The sequence below is a fragment of the Ambystoma mexicanum genome, chromosome 4q, assembly GCF_040938575.1.
Source record: "Ambystoma mexicanum isolate Mex_15411 chromosome 4q, UKY_AmexF1_1, whole genome shotgun sequence".
NCBI lineage: Eukaryota > Metazoa > Chordata > Amphibia > Caudata > Ambystomatidae > Ambystoma > Ambystoma mexicanum.
Genome location: NC_090928.1, coordinates 445,672,477 through 445,685,171, shown reverse-complemented (window position 1 = coordinate 445,685,171; position 12,695 = coordinate 445,672,477). Strand labels below are relative to the sequence as shown.

At 47.6% G+C, this 12,695-nt stretch overlaps 1 protein-coding gene across 1 annotated transcript in view; it reads left to right on the top strand.

Moving 5' to 3' along the window:
• LOC138467255 (uncharacterized) overlaps positions 1 to 12,695 on the top strand; it is a 1,232,016-nt gene that overhangs the window by 262,292 nt on the left and 957,029 nt on the right. Inside the window, exon 4 of the mRNA XM_069607273.1 lies at positions 9,171 to 9,311. Within this exon, the coding sequence (XP_069463374.1) occupies positions 9,171 to 9,311 (141 nt within the window). The remainder of the gene's footprint in view (positions 1 to 9,170; positions 9,312 to 12,695) is intronic.

Genomic DNA, 12,695 nt, shown 5'->3' with positions numbered 1-12,695 from the left:
TGTATGCAGGGGACACCCCCGCAACCCCTGCAGCCCATAATACCGAAATAGTGGAGCGGGGGACACCCCGCAACCCCTGCTCCCCTGATCGGTGTTATGGGCAATAGATCTAATCTACTATGCCGAAAGCACTCAAAACGTGCATCTGGCATTTTAGATTCAATCGTGTTGTTCATTACCCTCTTGTATTACACCAATCCTGTTCCCATAATGCTTTCTTTACTTTATGAGGGTTAAGAGTCAAGACTCACTTGATAGATGGATGTGGGTCAAAAAAGATTCACATTCTTTTACCCAATCTAATAGATTAATGGAGCCTTCCTTTTTCACTAATAGGTTCAATTTATTGAATAATCATTTTTTTTGGAGGAACCAAGATTATCTGTAAAATGCAAGGGTGCTCTATTTCATCAGAGACGCCACAGAGAGAAGGCAGAATACATATCTAATGACTGGATCTGGGAAACAGTTTGGCAATCTCAATACATTGCGCCAGATGAGCCCTTACAGTATCTTCCATTCCAAATCCTTGATATTACAAAGGATCTCTGCACAGAACAATGCCGGAATGACTTTTGCTCATTAAAACTTCAATAATGGAAGAAAAGAGTAAGAGACATGTTTAGAGTTTGCCCTATTTATCTGTGCTATGGATACCCCACATTTAATGTTTAGTTTGTCAAAGTGTGCAACTATGTATGATGTTTATGATATATGTGCATGATTATATATGGTGAATCCTAAGTATGTTTATTTGTCTCTGATGCCTAATGCTTCCCCATGGATCTCCCAGCTGTAGTATGGTTTCTTCCCCTTGTTGGTACAGATCATAACTTTAGATTTGTGGGTATTGATGGACAATTAATGATTCTTCATATAGGTTGCCAAGACGTCCAAACTCCTCTGAAGGTCTATAAGGGTTCGGTCTACTATGACCAGGTCCTCAGCGTATGCCATATAATGAACAGCCAATACACCCATGTGCGGAGGCAAAGCATGATCCCCTATGTCCAACAAGTAAAGGTTGAAAATTGCCAAAGCTAGCATGCATCCTTGTTGGAGTCCCCTCTAGGTGTTAATAGCCCTGGACATATGAACATTCACATCAGACAAACTTTGACATTGGTGTCTTCTGTGAGGATGGCAATTAAGGCTTCCAAGATAGTTTCTGGCACCTTCCAGATGTTCATTTTGTTCTAGAGAATATGCCTATTCACTTTGTTGAAGGCTGAGGAGAGATCTATGGAGGCCACATATAATGGGATCTTCTCGATCCTCCCAATCATCAACAGGAGTGAAAGTAAGAATACCTTAAGCTGGGTATCCAGACCCTTGCGAAAGATAGATTTGTTTTGTCCAACCTATCTACATCACTTGTGCATGAATTAAGGGCCCTGAGTATGACTGCAAAAAAGATTTTACTTCCTACGTCGAAGAGGGCTGTTGGTTGGTAATTGAGGAGTGACATCCTATCAATGTTCTTGAAAATTGGTATCAAGACAGACATTTTCCAAGAAACCGGTTTACACTTTGTTTTAAATACGTTCTGGAATAGCGTGCATAGAATGTCGGCCCACAATTTACAATCCAGCTTCAGTAAGTAATTTGACAGTCCATCAGGGCCCGCTGCTCTAGATGGTTTAGCCTTAAGGATCAGTTGTCCGAGGGGGGCGTGGCTTGGCAGCCAATAGGCTGTGATTCCTGGAGCTCCGAGATCGGCAACTTGATCCGACAAGAAACATGTATTATTTAGCTTGTCAGTGACTCCAAAACTCATGCAAAGGTGTGCGAATGTGCTGAGCAGAGCCCGAGCGCAACGGTGGAACGTTCGAAGCAATACAAACAGCAGAATTGATACATTGTATTCTGGACCCGGCTGCGAGACGGATACCAAAATGGCGGCGGTCTAAACAAAGGGATCCCAAGGGGCTCACCCTTGAAAAGAAGCAGCTGGCACCAGAGGACAGCTGTAGCAGCGGAAGGCTTGTGTCATTACACAAGACAATGCACCCTTTGAAGAGAGCGGCTGTGTTGGACTGGAGCCCCTGAAAACGCAGCTGAGGACTGCTGCGAACTGGCAAGGCACACCGGGGTGAGCGAATGTCGGTCCCCTGCGTGCGGCATGAAGAGCCCTAACAGGTCTACACAACGTGGGACTGGAAGTGAAGTGATGCTGCGCGGCACTCCCGAATATGACGAGTGACGGCCAGGGACCTGCAGAATAAAGGGCCGCCTTGGCGAGCGAGCGGTCGAAGCACTTCGTGGAGCGTGAGCCCCTGGGGCAGGGTGCCGCATACGGTGCGGATCATAGCAGGGTCCCTGGCGGACCGATCGGCTCCACAGGGCCGTGACTGGCATGCGCATGGACGGCTGCCGCAAGTCACGAAAGTAAGTAGGCTGACTGGTGAGCGTTCGTGAACGCAGTGGGGAGCTGTGTAACGCACGGTGTGCGGACACATCCCCACTGGAAATATATTCAAGACTGAGGCTGAGGGGAGCCCGTGGCACAACAAAGGCAGACCACGGTCAGATGGAAGTGACCCTGCGGTCTGAAAGGGGGCTGGAGAGCAAGTGCTGCCGTACTCCCAACACGGCAGGGGGAGAAGACTAAGACAAAGGAAGGCTGGCAAATTAATGGATGTAACACATTATGGACACAACTGAAACCACCCTAAATCAGTATGCGATCAATAGCACAAAAGTGTGTTAATAGAGGAGTGCCTCTAAGCTGACTGACTCAGGCGCTTCCAGGATCTGGTGCCTTACTGATGGAATACAACGTGGATAACGGAGGCAAGATGGTGGCCGGGCAAGGCCGGAGGAGCCTATGAGGACGTGAGAACATAAGGTGGGGCGAATGGATCAGCAAGGTGTGACATACCGGCATTAGAACAGTAACAGGGGTTGGAACCTGGCCTGGCTTGGACAGTTGTCAAAGGACAATACAACAAGATATAAGGAATTAGGCATGCCAAACACAGACGCCCTGGAAAGGCTTCCCGTACGGTGGATACAAGCATTGAATTCTCCAGAGACCCGAAGTGCTGTGGTAGCGGTGGGCAAGGCGAGTTTGCTGGCCCCAGGACCATGTTGGGGGCACATTATTAACATTAGGTAGAGGAGAGACGTGGGAGGACACACCCCACTTCAAACAATACTTCACGTGCCATAGCGTCACGCAGCCTACTGAAGAGGGTGCACCAGTGACTGACTGACTTGGGGGAGCTGCAACAACACTGAATAGCTGGAACCAGACACACAGGAAGGATTGCACAATGTCAGTGAAAGGATTGAGAGCCAAGAGTAAACAACCCAAAAGCACAGCAGACTCCCTCGACCCCAGCACAAAGTGTGGTGGCAGCCTCCGCGGACAACGCCACAGAAGGAGATAACCACCAAGTCCTTTCAGCCATTACAGAACTGAGCGCAAAATGGGGTACAGCTATGGCGGATCTGCGGACGGCACTGGAAAACAAAATAGATGCTGTAGGAATAGAATTCACCCTGGTGAGACAAGATGTCAGGGTGCTGGCGGAGAGGACAAGTGGTCTGGAAAGCACGGTGAAGACCAATACGGAGGTTAGCACGAACAATGCAAAGGAGGTCCATGTGTTAAAACAGCAGGTTGCCAACCTCGAAAATCGGATGGAAGAAGCGAAAGGAAGGGCGAGGAGGAATAACATACGGGTGGTCGGCCTACCAGAAGGAGAAGAGGGCCAAGACCCTACAAACTATGTGGAGAACATGATCCTGCAGGAGATGGGGCAGACAAGCTTTCGCAGGGGTTCACAGTTGAGCGCGCACATCGGGCCCTGATGAGAAAACCACGGCCTGGGGCCTAGCCGTGCCCGATAATTGCAAAGATCCTGAATTATAAAGACAGGGAGAAGATTTTGGAGTATTTTCGTAAGGGCGGTACGATAGAGAGAGCATCCGCCAATATCACGGCATACCCTGACTACACGATGCTGGTGCAGAGGCAGAGGTACAGCTACGTGTCGGTCAAGAGGAGGCTGCGCGCAGCTGGAATCTAGTATATGCTTCTGTACCCTGCAAGGCTAAAGGTCTTGCCAAAGGTAGAGCGCTTTTCTTCGACACGCCAGAGGAAGCGGCGTCATGGTTGGACTTGTACGGCTGTCCGGAGCAGAAGGTGGAGAAGGACCGCCAGGACCATGACAAGTGAGAAGTCCGATTGCGGAGAGATAAGCGGGGAGGGGGTCCTCGTATGGGGAAAAAAAGGGATATTTGATTGCTTTTTGGTGGCCTTTGGACTTTAAGAGTTTGATGGACTGGAATATAGTGAATACAATGCGTGAGCGAGCTGGATAATATTAGTTGGGCGAACAATAGCGTGCATGAAACTAAAAGCAGTTAGCGTAAAAACTTAGAACAAATAGGAGCAGCAGGAGCGCGGTTATTTATCCACGAGAACTAGTAGTATGGCAGCCAATAGGGCGGCCTCACCCTGCTGAGCCGCGAGTACGGGTTTCACCAGAAAGGGCTAGATGTGGGGGTGCCTGAGATCCAGGGATGGAGCTGGGCAACAGTTGGGGAGGGTGTTGTGGGGGATGGGTAGGGAGGTGGGAGGGAGTGGGGTAAGGGTGTTTGGAGTGTTTGTAGTTGTAGGAAGTTTGAATTGGGGAATGACCCTAGACAGATTGAGATGAAGTGGGATCTGGACTGCACCGGTGGGAGGGGAAAGGGGACTCTATGGGGCCATGGGGGATCTTAAAATAATCACATGGAATGTCAGGGGACTCAACAGTTATCTGAAAAGAAATAAGGTCATGTTGTACCTGCGCAGGCAAAAGATAGACATTGCACTGTTGCAGGAGACACATCTGACAAGGGAAAAGATGGAGATGGTTGCGAGGAAATAGAAAGGGGTTGTGGTGGGCTCGACATACTCTGCTTTTGCTAGGGGAGTACTCATCTGGGTTGCGCCACATGTCCTGTTCCAACTAATACAAGAAGTGGCGGAAAAGGATGGGAGGATGGTCGTATTGCGGGGATTAGTGGAGAATGAGGAGATAAGCATAGTAAATACATATGCCCCCAACCAGAGCGTGGCAGCATATTTTAGAACTTTGTGCACCAACCTTAGTATGTGTATGGGTAGTGCGGTGATTTGGGGTGGGGATTTTAACTGTGTACTGAACCCCAAGGTAGATAGATCGGATGGCAAAATGGATAGACCTGCCCCAGCGGCTAAAGTACTGCAGACACTGCTGGACGACTTTGGTCTGGCAGATGTGTGGAGAACTTAATACCCCCAAGAAAGACAATATTTGCACTATTCCGCCCCGCAGAAGCTACATACAAGGCTGGACTATATCTTTGCTACGCCGGAGGTGATGACAGAGATTACTCAGGTAGAATATAAAGCGATGGTCCTCTCAGACCACTCGCCCCTGGTCCTCAGGTGGCAATATTGCCCCCCGAGAGCACGGATTCCGACATGGCGCCTCCGAGCAGAGGTGTTCAAGGACCCTGTGTTTAGGGAAGACATAAGGGAGGAGATCACAAATTACTTTGAGACGAATATGGGTAGCGTTGACTCTGCCAGCACGTTATGGCAAGCCTTCAAGGTAGTGATGCGAGGGGTGGCCATAGCAAAATCAAAAGGCCTGCTGGGTGGAGTTTTGGCTGACCTACAAAGAACAGAAAAGGAACTAGAGAAGGTATTACAGGGAGGAAGTGTAGACGTGGAGCTGGTACTCAAACTACAGCAGACATGTGCGGAATAATGGGAAAGACTGTGCAACCTCAACTACATAAAACATGTAGAGAGACAGCATGCGGGAGGGGATAAAACAGGACGGCTTTTGGCATGGTTATACAAGAGCGAAACTCCCAGACCCACAATCAGAACGATAATGAGAGAAGATGGTAGTGTAGTGGACACCCAAGAGGGAGTTAATCAGGAGTTTGCGGATTATTATAAGTTGCTATATGGGGATGAAGAGGGAAGTAGCCATGGGGAGATAACGGAAACATTGGAAGACATAGGACTGCCTAGGATCAGCAGTGAGGAAAGAGAGGAGCTTGATGCACCGATTACTCTGGAGGAGTTAGAAGAAGTGGTGAGACAGCTGCCTACTAGTAAGACTCCGGGCGCGGATGGGTTCCCAAGTGAATTTTATAAAGTATATGGGAAGGAAGTGCTCCCCCCAATGTTAGAAATGCTAAACAAAGCATTCAAGGTGGGACGGTTGCCGGAGTCACTTAGAGAGGCGATTATAATACTGCTTCCCAAACCCAACAAGCCTGGGCATAGCTGTGGCTCCTACAGACCCATGTCGAAGTTGAACCAAGACATCAAGATATTGACTGCTGTCTTGGCAAACAGATTGCAAAGAGTTATTGATAAACTTATACACCCTGATCAGACGGGCTATGTCCCGAATAGAAATATTACTCATAATCATAGACAACTCCAACGGGTAATTGAATGGGGAAGTGAGAATGAGGGCGAAATGGCGATTGTGTCCTTAGACGCGGTAAAGGCTTTCGAGTCGGTCAAATGGCCCTGGCTGTTGGCGGCCCTGGCTTGGGTACGGAATCGGGCCCAGATACATAAGGTGGGCGAAGATGCTGTACAGTGAACCGCTGGCTAGTGTTAGAACAGGATCAGTGATATCCGAAAGATGGCAACTCAGCAGAGGCACCAGACAGGGGTGCCCATGGTCCCCAATGCTTTTATATACTAGCCCTGGAGCCCCTAGCATTATACCTTGGACAACAATACGATACCATAGATATTGAGGTGGGAGGGGAAAGACACCTGATCTCCTCATATGCGGATGATTTCTTGCTGTACTTGAGGCACCCGGAGGAAAATCTCCAGTACATCCTGGAGGTGATGGAGAGATATGCGGGTCTGTCAGGGATAGCGGTAAACCCCCAAAAATCTAGTATTTTCCATCTAGGCAGTTATAAGGGATCCTTTGTGAGTCGGCTAGCAGTGTTTCAAATAGCATGGGCGGTTCATACTTTCCGGTACCTTGGGATAGACGTATACCATACTGTTGAAGAGGAACACAAGCACAATACCGAGGTAGCTATTGCAAAAATTGAGAAGTGCATGAAATTTTGGATGAAGCTGCCCCTAGCAATGATGGGACGAGGTGCAATGTTGAAGATGGTGGTTCTACGTAGGCTCCTGCATTATTTTGGGAATATTCCATACATGATACCTAAGAAGTTTTTTGCTAAACTGAACAGTATGTGTAGGGAGTTCCTGTGGCATGGAACCCGAGATAGAGAGGCACTATGGAAGTTGCAGAACTTTTATGAAAGAGGAGGCATAAAATTGCCTAATTATGAGGTTTATTATGTAGTGAGCCAGCAGCAATATGTTGCCAAGTGGCTCTCGGATGAGGTGACCCCCGAATCTAGGTTGTTTGGACAGGATTGTGCCCCATTTTATTTAAAAGAGATGATCTGGCTGCCCAAGATAGAAATGAGGGAGCGCCCTAAAATGATGGTGCTTGGGTGGAAGATGTGGCGCTGGGCATGCCGGATGATGGAGAACCCATTCCCATGCTCCCCGCAGATACCACTAGTTGCACTAGTCGGGGAAATAAGCAGCTGAGGATGACAATCAGAAACCACTGGGAATTGGTGGGGTTGGTAACGTTAGGAGACATCTGGCGAGAGGGGATTATTACAGATTTTGAAGTGCTGGGGGAGGAGGTGGGGTTAAACACGGGCCTGTGTATCACACACCACAGAATGGTGCAGAGAATCAGGAAAACATGGCCTGAAACAGTACTGGAAGAAGAACCAGATGCTATCATAGATGCAATATATGATATGTCGGAGGGGGGCATGAGATCTCCAGATTGTACGAGATGCTGATGTCTAAGGTTGGGAAGGATTTAACACAATTAAGACTGGATTGGGAAGCAGATGTGGGAGCCCCGATTGAGGATGGGATGTGGGAACGTGCCCTGGGGTATCACAAAAAGGTTTCAAGAAATGCGAGGCTGAAACAGATACAACTGTATATTACGCACAGGGCATATATAACACCTCATAGGATATCCAGGTTTGAAAATGCTGGACGACAAGCATGTCCCAAATGTGACGAAGAAAAGGATGACATGGTACACATGTTCTGGTAGCGCATAAACTGACGGAGAAGGGGGTCAAAATCATTAAAGACACAGCCTGGGCCTGCTTGCTCGGGGGGGTTCCCCAGATTGCAGAAACTTAAGCATGTTGGTAAATTAAAAGATCTAGCATATGTGCTCGCAAAGAGAAAGATTGCCATGGGATGAAAGACGTGTTACAGGCCACGTGTGGAGGTGTGGTGGAAAGAGTTGCAGAAATGGGCGGAGGCAGAAACCGTGGTATGGCAAGAGGCAAGCAATGTAGGGGGAGAGGAGGAGTCAGGCAGGAACCCTAATGGCATGGAAATCATTAATAGCGGAATTGTTTGGAACAATACAAGACCTGACAGAATCCACGGAAAGTGAGACCCCACCGCGAGCAGCAGATACAGAAGGCATGGAATAAAGAGGCTCATATGGGAGGGTGGGAGGGGGGAAGCAGTGACCGGAATTGAACAATGGACAATTGAACTGTTGATATATGCACTGCGTGTTTGGTTTGTATTTTTGTTTGGTTGAAGAAAATGAATAAAATCTTTTTTTTTTAATTTAAAAAAAAGAAAAAGGATCAGTTGTCCGATGTCATTGATGTCCATGTCTACCTCCCAGGGTACATTGTTAAATTGACACTCCGCCCATTTGTGTGCAAAATGCATTTTTCACATTTCCCCACATATTTGGTCGGTGGAAATTTGAGAAAGAAACAATAATGCTCATATGTCTTCAGGCATACAGGTTCACAGAAGACACACTGATGTGCACTCGCACAGTGTAGGTGAATTTCCCATGTGTCTATGGTTGAAGTAGACCAATGTCAAAGGGGACTTTGTGAAATCCAAATCCAAAATTTGACGTGAAAACTAGGTACATTGATTTCTACTTTTTACATAAATCCTTACCAATATGTTGAAGTTTTGTATTGTGTGTTTAAAAGTATGGGCCTGCTTCTAATTTTTCCTGGGTTTGATAACTTATTGAATGCTCACGAACACGGCCCTGTGAAAAGTGCTGTCAAATTAGGTCGTTTTGATAATAAAATACTGTATTTCTTTGCAGGCTCCTGATTCGGGAACACTAGGGCGTCCTACCAATTTGGTCACTGATGTTTATGTGAAACCCTCAAGCAGCAACCCACCTGTCTACAAGCAGAGACCAATCAGTATTAGTGAAAATGAACCTCCACGTCAAACCACAGCAGTAACTATTTTTCTTTGGCTTTTCGATTTTTTTGTAACATATATTGTATGTCAGAAATATTCAACTAGCACTTAGAAATCGTAAATAAAATCCATTTAAAAGCCGTACACTTCTTCTATTAAGCACTGTGAAGTGTACCATCTGTGTGGTGATATGCCTCAGAGTAGTGCAGATACATCCATGCACTGAGGGCTGAGGGCTGAATCCAGAGAGTGCAAATCAGAGAGAATAAAAGAGGAAGGCAATAGAAACTAGGACTCAATTCATTATAACGTTTCATTCACAGGTGTGGCCGGCGCACACTGCTAGTGGATGAAACACTAAAATGCTTTATGCATCTAGATTCACTTTTGTGAATGCTCCCACGCATAGAATGAGGGCTGGGATGTGGTATGTTGGGGGACACGCCTCCTTTGATAGTGGGAAATGGCTTTTACAGTATTTGCGGCAAAAAATCTTGGAATTATTACAATACACATAATTAGACCCATGATGTTTTATTCTTTTGAGGTCAATAAAGCAATTATCTTGTCAAGTAATCATAACACCTATCAATGATATGCAGTGGTAATATAAACATGGGGCCTGTTTAGAATGTGCATAAATGTGGGCACTATGACCTGCAAAAGGCTTTCTTACCACGAACATCTGTCTACAAGATCCAGTCTCTCATAAGCTACTGGTTATACACTACTGCCAGGGGCCTATCTTAGCCAGACTATTGATGGGTTTATTTGTGTATTTGTGATGAGATTTCCCAACTGGCAATGTGAGAACAGTATGTATTGGCTTGTTTAGTTGCATAGTAGTCTATGTGCACAGTACCTTCTGTTTAAGAAGATGTTGAACTCCAGCAATGTTAACAAACCCCTGGCCACTCTTGCCATATGGGGTCATTCTTTCATTTCCACTAATTTGTGGAAGGTACCACAGCTCCTGTATCGTCTGATCGCAGATAGGAGATTTTCTGCTGATTCCATGTTGCTCTATTACATTGTAGTGACGTGTAATTTCCCTTTGTATATGTGCAAATGTACAAGTAGCAGATTTTCATGGTGATATGTGTCTAGAGGCCAGGACTTGTGGAACATGTAATATTGGGCTTTGGATAGCAACGTAGATCTAAAGAGAGGGTACCACAATCAAACAGTTTTAAGTATTACCCAATTTCATGAATGACACCTCCATGATATATGATATGTCATTTGTAACGCGCCTGTACAAACATCTTTCTAGGCGCTACAAGGCAAAGGAGAGAAAACAGATGGAGGACAAGAAAAATGTTCTTACTAGGATTTGTGTCATTCAGATCATGCAAGTGTGAGAAGGAGAAGTGCAAGGGGAAGGGGGAGGGGGAACTTCCTGGGAGGGGGAAAGGGAACAGGGCAGCAATGCTCTGAGTAGTGGAGCCAGTGCAGTGCAGCTCTGGGTAAGTGGAAGGAGGCAAGGGGCTATAGAGGTTATCGCCCCTAAGCGCGAGGTAGGCCTGGAGGCAGTGCAGGAGTGACTGATCAAGGGAGTGTCTGGTACCCAGTGAGACTCTGAGACAGACAGTTCAATCAGGTAGGTCAGCAGGGGAGCGAGAGATAAAGAGAAAGCAGTGGAGAAGAGGAACGTTTTGAGCTACTTCCGGAACTTCAGGTGATCTGGCTCAAGTGTCAGAGGGGCAGGGAGGCCATTCCAGAGGGAGGCACCTGCAGAGGAGAGAGGTCTACCACCAAACTCCCTGTCTTGAGAAGCGTCTGACCCATAGCGAGTTGGAAGTAGCTGAGCGAAGGGCTCAAGAAGGAAAGACTTTAAGAAAATCAAGTTGGATGTAGTCCGGGCCCCTGTAACGCTCACCTGGTATCCACGGGGATGTCACTCAGCCGGCCCTGGCCTCTTACGACCTCGAACACTTCCCTTGAGGCTGTTCGACTGGCGACTGGGCCTGAAACACAGGATTGGTAGGGTTTAACTCCCTATTGTCTCTGTGTGCTTGAACCCCTTCCTCCCCGGGGTCCAACACTTCCCTTTGATCCACAGCTCACCTTGTTTTCTTGGATGGTGTGCTCTCCGTCCTGCTTTCAGCGCAGGGGCAGAGTTGATTGATGCAGGCTTGTTGGTGCCTAGTTACTTCACTGGCGAGAATCTGACTGGTAAGTATAATGAGTCTTTGAACAGTTCTCTAACTTCGTTCCTTTCCTTCTTAGATGATGGCCGGTGTCCGGGGATGGCGGCATGCTGCTGAGATGAGTGGCGCTGAAGGTGAGTGAGAGCGCGATGCGCGATGCACCCTTTTCGTATTTGTATTGAACTGAGTTCTTTTTCTGTGTCTTTTAGGTGCCACGACGTTGTCAGCGTGGATGCCGGTTATGAAGAACAAATGCAGTGAGTAAGCGCGGTATGCAGCGCCTCTAGATGTTTCTACGCTAACCTGGAGTGTCTTTTCCCCCTCGCAGATGGATGAGAAGTTCCAGAGACACAGTTCCCCCAGAGCGGCTGGGATTCAGGTAAACATTTGAAGCTCGTCCTGTATTTGAAAAAAATAAGCGAAGAGCTGTAGAATGCTTATCTAATGCCTTTTCTCTGTTCTTTTCCTCTTCTATAGGAAGTGGCGTGCCGGGATGGGAATGACAATGCCGAAGATGCCCGCAGAACAGAAGGAGCGTTGATTGATGGGCAGAAGGGCTGCAAGGTAAGGCTGTTCCTAACAGTGTTCTTGTTCTTGCAGGAGCTGAGCACAGAAGAAAGATGCAGGCCCACTGGAGACCGATCCGAACACGGTGAGTGTCACTCTGCAGGTGCAGAAAACGCAAAGCATGCTTCTCAGTCTGGGTGGGCTTAAATAGTCTCTGGGTATCTCAGGTGCCTCTGGGCTGAACCACACCAAAAAGACTAGACCGCACATGCAGTTCTGGGAACCGAAATATGTGGGGGCATCCATCTTGTCCCCATCAATGCATTACAAGTCCAATCCCCAATGTTTGTTTTCCTATGGGAGTGAGTGAGGCTAGTGCCACAAGCGCCAAGTCTGACTCCAAGTGAGTCTTTGGAGGGATGGAGAGGCCCTTGAGGGCCATGTAGGTGATCGTGGCCTGGCTCCAGCCTGAAATCTTGGAGGGCTGGGGACAAGAGGGGCAGGAATCATGACAGCCCCAGTTCCAGTACCCATGTGGACAATGCAAAGGGTCTTGAACTTGTTCCTTGTAGCCACCAGGAGCCAGTTGAGAGATTTCAGGGCTGAAGAGATCTGGTGCCTGGGTATGAGGCCAAGGATAAGTCTCGCAGTCCTGTTCTGGATTAGTTGCAGATGATGGAGAGTAGAGGAAGGCAGATTGAGCGAGGCTGTTGCAGTAGTCCAGCCTAGAGAGAACCAGAGCTCTGGAGACAGGGAGCTTCTGG